The sequence below is a fragment of the Sarcophilus harrisii genome, chromosome 5, assembly GCF_902635505.1.
Source record: "Sarcophilus harrisii chromosome 5, mSarHar1.11, whole genome shotgun sequence".
NCBI classification, from domain to species: domain Eukaryota; kingdom Metazoa; phylum Chordata; class Mammalia; order Dasyuromorphia; family Dasyuridae; genus Sarcophilus; species Sarcophilus harrisii.
In genome coordinates, this window is record NC_045430.1 from 103,871,134 (window position 1) to 103,881,982 (window position 10,849).

The following is a 10,849-nucleotide window of genomic DNA, read 5'->3' on the forward strand; positions in this document are numbered from 1 at the left end:
ATTTTGTTTTTAGGTATGTTCTTGTAAGTAAGGTTTTTATTTTCTTTTCCAGTCTGTTACTCTTTAATTTTATTGGGTTAAGATATTTGCATTTAAAGTTATGAGAGTTAGGTTTATGTTTTTCTGTTTCACACACATACACACACACACACACATTCTGAATTAGGATAACACCCTATGTTTGTAAAGAAAATATTTTATTTCTTCAATAATTTGACTTAAACTACTTTAAGCCAACCCTATATACTAGCTATCTCTCCTTCAGCATCAATTTTTCCTCTCCTACTTGTTAACCCTTTCCCTAGTTTTGAAGTTTTACTTAGTTTCTTTTTCTTTATGCCTTTCATTTATTTATTTAAAACAGGGATACTTAAGCATTTTCCACTCGTGACCGCTTTTCACTAGAGAAATTTTTATATGACCACATCTTGAATCTGAGCCAAGGTGTTTCTGGCTGTGTTCTTGCATGCTCAGTGCAAAGTGCACATGTTATGTGTTCAGAACCAAGGTTGCAATGAAGTCAAGCAATGCAACATGGGCAAGTACTGCCATAAAAACCTCAGATGCGTTATGTGTTTGATTTTAAATTAATTTTTGGTTTTTGCGTTCAGAAATCTTTTACCACTGCCAATTTTTTTTGTGATCCCTATATTCAGTAACATGACCCTATATAGGGTGGAAAGCCACAATATAAGAAACTTTGATCTAAATGTTCATTCTTTTTTCTTTCAGTTTATAGTCAAGTAAAATTCTTCCCCCTCTCCTCTCCTTCAACTTATTTTGTTTGCTAGTATTAACATTTCATTGGCTATGTCTTTTTTCAACAAAAGGATTTCTTTTCCTTATTCTCTTCATTATTTATCTTCATTTTCTGTTTATTCTAGACTTTTTTCCTCTAATTCATTCTTATTTCTACTTTTTTTTTAAAAAAAGTCTTTTCATTCCTCCTGGAATTAAAGTTTTTATGATACTGATTTTGATTTCCCTCTTCTAAAGAGTTTCTAAGTTATTCTCATGTAGATTACTCCCAGCCCTCTTTTTCTGTTCTGCCTCATTCTGTCTCAATTCCTGCAAGCAATAAAGAACATAGAATTGTTGCATGGTAGGAATTTTCCTAAATACTTGTCCTTTTCATTAATATCCTTTGCCTTCTTTCCATGATCATTATTCTCTCCCATTTGCCAAGAATTCTTCTTTCTGGGTCTATAACTTCTCATTATTCTAGGTTTCCTCCAGGAAATCATTTCCTGAGGTAAGGCAAGTGGTCCCTCTAAGCACCACATCCCTGCAGATTATCCCTTATAAGGTTCCTATGTTGATTATAAAATATTTCTCTTCACCCATGGGAACATTCAGTAGGACCCTCTCCCACCACTGAAACAATTTTCCTCTTTTCCCCATTTCAGTCTCTCCTTTTGTCTTTTATCCATTCTCCTTTAGGCCTTCTTCTAGAGATAGGATTTATTTTCCCTTCATTGTTGACCTTTAACTTTATTAGAGCACATTTAATATTGTCTTCTATCTTCTTTCCCCTTTCTTCCTTTTTATGTACTTTACCATTATTCAACTGTGCTATTCCTGGATATTAGGGTGTTTATTTCATGATGTTTCAGGTTTGTTTCTCTTATCACTTTTTCTATTTGAGTTATTCTTTTACTCTTGTCCCCTTTTGTGCATTTAGGAAAAAAAAATCTTTTAACGGTCTCTGTTTTAATATCATTGTTGTTACTACTAAGGTGTCTTTCTCATTTTAGATTTTTTTTTTAATTTTGGGGAAAGTAATTTATTTTATTATCTTTTATTTTATTCGTACTATGTGAAAAGAAATTTTTTTCAGATCAGGTTTTCTTTATGGAATGCCTCTTTTTATTGGAAGTATATCTTTTTTCAACAATAGTTGGCTTGAGTTTGTAGAATGTGTCATGCTACATTGTATTATAGCTCTTTTGTTCTTTGTAATACATTATTCCATTTCCTCCTGTGGGTTCTTGTAGGTGCAGTATAGTTTTGTGTTATTCAAATTTCCTTTTCTTTTTATTTGAAGGTATTTTTTTTTTTTACTGATTGCTTGCAGAATTTGTTGTTTCTCTGTTGATTATCTGATAGTGTTTACTGTCTTTAACTGAGATTTCTTCCTCCTGAGATCTTTATTTGTCTTTTCCCCTTATTTTCCCTTATTAGTTACTTTCTGCCTCCTTTCCAGGGGGCTGGACTTAAAAGATTTCAGAGTCTCTTCCTATGCTAGACAATTCACATTTCACTGATCTTAGCTCCTGAAACAAGTGACTTGGAGAGAGAGAATTGCTTCCAGATGAATGCCAGTTTGCTTTCCTTCAGGCCTAGTAGAGTATCATACTTATTGGCATCTTGCCTCAGTTTCCTTTATTCCTTAGTTTCCTGAGTATTACTGTAGCATGGAGCCCTGCCATACTGCAGTTCCAGCTAGTGAAAACTTCTCTCTTTTAGTTTCTCATTGTACAGGAAAGAGTTTTTCATTGTACAGAGCCCCCTTTTTCTCTCTCTTTCTCTCTTTCTCTCCCCCCACCCCCCCTGGACTTGTGACATGGAACTGGGTAATGAGCAAGGGATGTGCCATGTGGTACTTGGTCCTGTACCTAGTGCCCACACAGAGGTTCCCTGTAATTTCTTATTGCCTCTGGATGATGATAACTTCTAATTCTGTTTCTGCTGCTGTTGCTTTATCATAGCCTCCAAGGCCCACAGTTGATGTTTCCACTCTCTGTGCTCCCAGGCCAACCCCCATGTTAGAGCTCTCTTTTGCTTTTCTAAATTGTCTTGGTCCAGAAAAATGAATGAGATAATATTTGTAAAACACTTTGCAATTCCTGAAAGTACTATACAAATACTACCTATTATTATTATTTACTCCATTCTAATTGTCAAAGAATTTCTTGCTTTCTTGGGTAAGGTTTTGTACCTTTTCTGCAAGCTGTTAATTCCCAGCCAAATTCTTCCTAATTCTACCCTCCCCCCCATTTTCCTTTAGTATTCTCATGTCATTTATTTTAAAAATATATAAAAACTTTCAAATATTTCATTTTATCTCTCAAAATAATTCTAGTTGTACTTGTGGCCAAGCTGTGTTTTGCTTTGAGGATTGGCTTATAGATATTTTGGAGTTATTCTCTTCTTTAGGGTTGTGTCTTAAGTGTCAAAGTCACCATAATAGCTTTTTATATTGGAATTCCTTTTTCTTTTTTCTGGCCTACTTACTTTAGATTTCATGTTAGAGATGGACTGCTTTGTACAACAGAGCTAGTAGTACTTTTTTAGGCTAGTGAATGTTAAATTATTCCAGGATATCCAGAACAGCTCAGGCCAGGAACCTACAAATTTTCAGTGCTTCCAGAAGTGATCTAATCCAGAACAAAGTCTGATCATTGTTCCACTGGCCTGAGATCTGCAAGTTACTGACTTAGGTTTCCATCTGAGGAATACACTTATGGGATTGTTCCTAAATGGAGTTCAAGTACACCGCTTCTGGACTTCACTTCTATCAATCAGCTAGAAAGATGCTGGTTCAAGAGTGACAGAACTACAATCTTCCCATTTGTTTGGAACTTCATTCTGTTGCAGGTTTCATACTGGACTATAGGTTGGAACTGATACTTCATTGTACTTCTTCATTCAAAACCATACAACTATTTATTTTTTTGAATCTGTTTCTTGTTTGGTACACTGCCCAGGGTCCTCAGCCTGCTCTTCACCTTGCTCCTCACTTTGCACTTTATTCTGGACTACCACTCTTAGCTGTAGGACCCCCGGGATCTATATCCTAGATCTGAGTAGTAAGCAACAGAACTGCCATTTTGGCATCTATTTCTGCATCCAGTTGAGCAGCACTTTTTGCTTGTTTTAGAAGAGGCACAGGGTGGAACAAGTATTTATTAAGTACCTACTAAGTGCTGAGTACTGTAAGAAGTGCTTTACAGATATTATCTCACATGATCCTCACAAAAATCTTGTCAAGTAGTTAATTGCTATTATGATCTTCTTTATGCGGAGTCCATAACCTTTTCCAGGGCTGAAATGCTCTATGCCACTGTTCCTGGCTGGACCTTGTTCCTATTGTCTGCAGATCTGTCCGTTTCCTTATGCCAACTTGGGTGGGAAAAATGATTCACTGTGACTTAAAAAAAATTTCCCAATCAGAATGTAGTCTGGTGGACTTTCTAGATCTGTTTGCAGGTGATACAGGAGGAGGGAGAGTTTTATTTTACTTCTGACAATCTGCCATTTGGCTCTGCTCCAATCCCAAAGTTTTACTACTTCCCTGATTTTGCACATCTTGACTCTCTTAATGTATCCTAAGACTGTACTGGCTTTCCTGGCTACCATGTGATATTAGTGACTCACTCTGAATTTGAATTCCATTAAACATTTCAGATCTTTTTTCAAATCAATCATATTTTAACAACGTTCCTTTTTGAATTATAAGCTTTAAACTCTCTTGGTTCTGAAGTCATACATATTGTCATAGTTTGTCATGAAGATGCCTATTCTCTAGCAAACTGGAGATCAAACTCAGTAATGAAATATTTAATGCTGAATCTATAACATATATCATCACTCAGATCTAATCTTGGATGTATTCTGTGTCCTAATTGCCAAGACCTTATAAGATCTGGCCAGCCTTGAACCAAATTCAGGAAACACACAAATTCCAGATCAACTTTGTTTTTAATATATCCCCTCTCCCCATTTAACAAGAATTTTCTTTCTTTTTTTTCTTCTTCCCCACTACACCAGCTTCTTATTGTTTATCCTCTCTAGAAAAGACCACATATAGCAATGACAAGGGAGAAAAATCTTGGACCACCACAGCTAAAAAGCCAAAGTTACTGAAATCTCTCTTGTCAACTACTTCCCCACCTTAGGGGGCTCTGATCCAGGTACCCCAACACTGGAAACAATGCAAAGCTGGCTAACATAATTTGATACTAATCAAGCTTGTAATATCTATCTGTCAGGTAAGTTAGCCTATGGCAAAGTCCACTTTAAACATGTTTTCTACACAGTTGTTTGAAGACCTTATCTAGTAGATTCCCTTAGAGCTTCCCCTTCACTTTATATGAGTAGATAAAGCCCATTTGTCTGATTCTCATTTGAGCTACAATTCTTAGTTCTAGCTAAAATACGAAGCCAAACCCTTGCTGCTGAAGTCTATAATTAGATCCTTATGTGACATGACCCAGTTGATTTTTCTGACGCATTTACTCTGTTATTTGCCCTTTCTGAGACCTCTAATGTCTCCTTCACAGTTGGTGGTACTTGGCTCTTCCTGTGGAGGGAGCCTTCACTTCTTATCCTGTCTTATAGGGCTGCACGTATGTTTCAGAATTCATCCTCTGATTTTTGAAAATATATGTCATTCTACATGGAAGATGGCTATCTTAAAGCAAGAATTTTTTTTTCCTTCTTAAGAATGGCTAGGAAATGTTTCTTCAGGAGCCCTGTAATTGGGCAGCCAGCACTTTTGATGTCTTCTTCAATGATGTCACCAGCTATTGCCAGGATAGGAAAGGCAGGGTCTCCCCCTGGAATGATGACAACACTTGTTTCAAGTTGAAGAACCTGTGGTTCTTTTTCCTGCACTCTTGGGAAAGCAAATACACAATGTTCATTTCCTCAATATGGGATGGGATGTGCTGGGCTGCACAGCTAGCAGGTCATTTTCCCGTATGTCACATCCTTCGGGACAAGGCAGCATGGGGCCAGAGGCAGGAAATGGCATATTCCTGGAATGAGGCAACGTTTTCCCAGGGTAGCTATTGGTTCTTCCTAACTATAAAATATACTCATCCAGAAACAGCTCAAGATTTTTCCTTTTTGGAGGCACCCAGAAGCAAAGAAGGGTAAGTTGGAAGCTTGATGTGATATTTTTAGAGAAAAAATAGCCTTTGGGGTTCTGTTAACATTGAGATTGTATTTATCAGTTTTTCTTTCTTTTGATCATCTTATTGAGGCATTTTCCTGGAAACAGAAGACTAATTTGGGGTACAATGGATGGGGAATATTACTGGCAATGAGAATCCCAGTTTAAGCTCTGTTAATTATTAACTGGATGCCTTTGGATGGATCACTAACCTGCTCTATACCTGTTTCCTTATCTTTCAAGTGGAAAGAAAATTTACTTACATTATCTGCCTTGTAGATTATTGTGAGAAATAAGAGAAGCTATAAGTAAAAATTTTTTTGGTAAGTTTGAAAAGAAAGTAGAGGGGCTATTTTAAAAGCTTTAATTATATCATTATCAAAATATCCTGCCTTTCCTTCTTATTCTTTAACTTTAAGAAATTCTTCTTAAGGCATTTAATAAATGTTTATTGACTGTTGATTAAGAAATAAGGCCTATATATACTGAGATAAGAATCATTGATTACAGTAGGAAGTAAATTTTCTTTGCTGAGAACATCTTTAATTTGCTCTGTTGTTCATGCTAATGACTATTTTATTTGTGTTATTTTGTTTTTGTTTTTGTTTTTTTTTTATTTAATAGCATTTTATTTACAGGATATATACATGGGTAACTTTACAGCATTAACAATTGCCAAACCTCTTGTTCCAGTTTTTCACCTCTTACCCCCCCACCCCCTCCCCTAGATGGCAGGATGACCAGTAGATTAAATATATTAAAATATAAATTAGATACACAATAAGTATATATGACCAAACCGTTATTTTGCTGTACAAAAAGAATCAGACTCTGAAATATTGTACAATTAGCTTGTGAAGGAAATCAAAAATGCAGGTGTGCATAAATATAGGAATTGGGAATTCAATGTAATGGTTTTTAGTCATCTCCCAGAGTTCTTTTTCTGGGCATAGCTAGTTCAGTTCATTACTGCTCCATTAGAAATGATTTGGTTGATCTCGTTGCTGAGGATGGCCTGGTCCATCAGAACTGGTCATCATATAGTATTGTTGTTGAAGTATATAATGATCTCCTGGTCCTGTTCATTTCACTCAGCATCAGTTCGTGTAAGTCTCTCCAGGCCTTTCTGAAATTATCCTGTTGGTCATTTCTTACAGAACAGTAATATTCCATAATATTCATATACCACATGTTATTTTGTTTTTATCTTGTATTTCTGCTATTACCATTCTGTCACTTTTTATAGCTCTCTATAAAGCTTTAGTTTTTAGTAAAACAGAAAGATAACTAGGTAAACATTTCAGATCTCTCATCACAGAGCTGAATTGACTAGGGAAGAAGTGCTATTATGAGAAAACTGAGGAAAATTGACTATTTGTTATAAGAGCAAATGAAACAAAAAAGTCCTATATTTTTAGATTGAATTCTGAGATTAAAAAATATCCTTATGGAATCTTCCCCCCTCCAAAAAAAAAAAAAAAAAAAAAAAAAAAACAAAACCCAAACCCTTTTAATTACCCAAAGAATGGATCAAATACTCAAGATCTGAGAGTAGAAGGAGATTCTAAAGGGGATCAAAAAGGGGAGGAGAAAGCCATTATTTTTTGTTCCTCCTATACTTTTACCTCTAGGTAAGCTATTTAAATCTATAATACAATTCTCTGGAAGCTTCCCTTCCCCCTTTCCTGTGAGGTAACTAGAAGACAGTGTTATTCTTACTTACTTGTGAAGAAAATGAGATCCTGACTTCCTTTAAATATCTTGATCAAGGTTAAAGTACTCCAGTGGTGAACAAATGAGCTTAAAATAGAAGTCCTGTTTGAAAGTCTTGCTGATGAGGAGGAAGACCATGGTCAACTACTGGCAGTGTGGTAGGGTGGATAGAGAGCTACTCTTAAAGGCAGTAAAACCAGTTTTAAGTCCTGTTTCTGATTGTGACACTCATCTATGTTAAATCCTGTAGATTTTTAGTGTCCCCCAGACAACTGTCTGAGACTATAAATTGCAGGGCATTTGTTGATCGGCCTTGATTGTAGATTATTTTTTCCACCTGAAAATTCTCTACAGTCTTCAGGGATCATGGCCTGTGTTGGTGACATTTTTATAGTATATTAACATTTCTAAGTGCTTTTTTACATAAGTTTCCCACTTTTGAACTTCAGAGTCATCTGTGATAATACAATATCATTATTTCCATTTTACAAATGAGGAAGCTCAGGCTCATAGACATTAAGACTTCCTAGGGGTCATACAGGAAATGCAGGAGTTAGCATTGGAACTCAAGTTTTTCCTGAAGCAGGGAAAATATTGCTGATAGCAATCATAAAGATAATAACTATCATTGCATACCAATCTTTGCATTGATCCTTTATCTGTTTCTTAACAGTGTCATGGAAAGGCTGATTGTCCCCCAGCCCCAAGCTGTGGATTCTCTTCGCCGTTTCCAGGTGTTGTTGTTGGATAGAAGGAGCAGACTTCATGGCCAAATCCGGAGCCTCCGGGACATCATCCGAAAGATCGAAAAGCTTCGCAAACGGTCGCTGCTGGCGTACATCACCGGCAGTTCCCTGAGTGCAGCTGGAGCCATCACGGCCATTGTGGGGCTGTCCTTGAGTCCCATCACTCTAGGGACCTCTCTTCTGGCCTCTGCAGTGGGCCTGGGTGTGGCCACTGCCGGAGGGGCAGTTACCCTCAGTTCTGACCTGTCTCTGGTGTTTCGCAACTCCAGAGACCTGAGAAGGGTGCAAGATATTGCGGCAATTTGCCAGGATCAGATGAGGGAAATTTTAGGATGCTTGGATTTCTTTTGCCGGGGACAGGGTTGTCTGGATTTCCAACTTCTCCAGTCTGGGAAGAAGGCTTCCATTGCTCTGTATAATTCGGTCTATTTTATCGTGTTCTTCGGCTCACGTGGCTTCCTCATCCCCAGGCATGCAGAGGGGGCCACAAAGGTTAGCCAGGCCATACTGAAGGCCAAGATTCAGAAACTGGCTGAGAGCCTGGAGTCCTGCACCGCTGCCCTGGATGAACTCAGTCAGCAGCTGGAATCGAGAGTACAACTCTATGCAAAAACCAAACATGAAAACCCCGCTTTGGACTCAAAGGAATCTCTGGACAAATATGGAGGGATGTTTTTTTGAGAGCAAAGACCTTGGAGCTGAATTGAGATGATGGGTAGTTGTACACAAAGAATGGAAAGAAAAAACCAAACGTGACTCTTGTTGTAAAAGGGATGTATACTTTGGGTATGAGGTGGATTTCTGAGATTCTGGTTAACACTGAGGTTTTCTGAATATATGACTTGAAATGGGTGGGTCCTCATAGCCGTTATTTTCTTACCATTGTGATATCCTGTGAGGAAAAGGACTGGGATTTAGTGCTGGAGACTTTTTCCATGTTTAGTAGTAGCACATGTGAATGGGCGATGTTAATGTATTGTGTGCTAGCAAAATGTTTTCCTGTCACCATCAAAAGTTTCCTAGTCACCAATGCCAGCCAAAAGCTAGTTAGTTCTTCCTTGAGAACCCAATGGTTGCAAAATTACCTGGACTTTCAAGATGGTTCCAGTTCTGCCTTGAGGGTACTGGTCCATACCAAAGAGGGTCTGAGAGACTTCTTCAGTCAGGTTAGTTTTTAGGACTTCACTTCAAGTTCAAAGTAATTGAAAGGCCCCTAAGATGACTTAATGAGCAGGGCAGATCTAATACCTCCCCCTTTTTGATTCCAAAAAACCCCAAAGGATCTAAAACAAAAGCCCAGTTACAAAGGCCAAAGACGACTTCTATCTGCTTGCTCTTTATGACCATACTCCCCACAACCCAAATAAATAGAAGTCTCTGTTTCAGAGTTCAAGGAAGGTATCTGAAACTAACCTGACTCTTTCCCCTGTCCCCCAGCTTTCTCTGTTTAAGAGTTCATTTTGGGTTTAGAGAAGACCCCTTAGAGTGACTGTAGACTTAATTTACCCATCCTGACCTAATGATTTCAAGGATTCCCCAAAGTTATCACTCCAATATTTAGTGTGCAGTCCAAGGAAAGGTTCCCCTTTTTGGGTCACCTGTCTATGCCAGATGGCAAGCTCAAAGGCAGTCAGCATCCTTTGGGTTAATGGAAAAGATGAGTTAACTGGAAAAGTGGCAGGTCATTATAAGGGGAAGGCATAATTGATCTAAAAATCCCTACATATCCTCAAAGGATATGACACATTCTATCCTTTAGAGGGCAGCATTGTCTATATGTTGTAAAAACTGGTACACCAAAGAATGTAATTTTATTGAGAAATTAGCTTTTCTACCTTTTATTTTAACACCACATAAGGTATTTTATTTATTTATTTAAATCTCATAATTTTATTGCTTTTTATTATATAACAGAGTTTTATAGAAGTGACATATTTTAATAATCACCGGAATAGTCAATTTGGGAAAACTTGGCTGCTATCACTAGCTTCATTTCCGAGGAGTAAAGTATAGCCAAATGGTTTCTGTAAAGTGGATAGGAGATAGGTAAATGGTTGCTGGAGATGGCATTAATCCCTTTAAGGAGTCCCTTTTTGATCTATGAAGAGAATTTATTTTTCAATGTTTTTGTTAAGTAGGTAAGATAGAGGGACCAAATAAATGGATGTTTAAAAAAAAAACAGCCTTTAGGAAGAAAAAGTAAGGTAATATATTTTTGATTATGTAAGTGATTAAAATAATGTTTACCTTTAAAGTACACATGAGAACATATAAGACTTGACCTGGAAAGAGAATGTGTTAAATGTAGAAAAGAATAACATAAGAGGAGCCGTGGTATAAATAAGCATCTGCATTCAGAAAGCCTAGTGTCCTATGAAGTTGTGTCTTATAGTTGATGGACATTGTGGTTGGTGAGGTTTTAGTGATATGTCTTGGTTTCCTTTGTTATAGGTACAGGAGATCCTGGTATTTCTTTCTTTCTTTCCTATTTTTT

At 37.2% G+C, this 10,849-nt stretch overlaps 1 protein-coding gene across 2 annotated transcripts in view; it reads left to right on the top strand.

The window, feature by feature from the left end:
• The window catches only part of APOLD1 (apolipoprotein L domain containing 1), a 61,963-nt gene extending 51,395 nt beyond the window's left edge, over positions 1 to 10,568 (top strand). The window contains exons 1-2 of one of the 2 annotated variants that reach the window (XM_031938220.1): positions 5,443 to 5,876; positions 8,283 to 10,568. In XM_031938220.1, coding sequence (XP_031794080.1) covers positions 5,458 to 5,876; positions 8,283 to 9,036 — 1,173 coding nt within the window. In that variant the 5' untranslated portion in view covers positions 5,443 to 5,457 and the 3' untranslated portion in view covers positions 9,037 to 10,568. Of the gene's footprint in view, positions 1 to 5,442; positions 5,877 to 8,282 lie in introns of those variants that run through there. The other variant, XM_031938221.1, reaches the window with a different exon arrangement.
• The last annotated feature ends 281 nt before the right edge of the window (positions 10,569 to 10,849 follow it).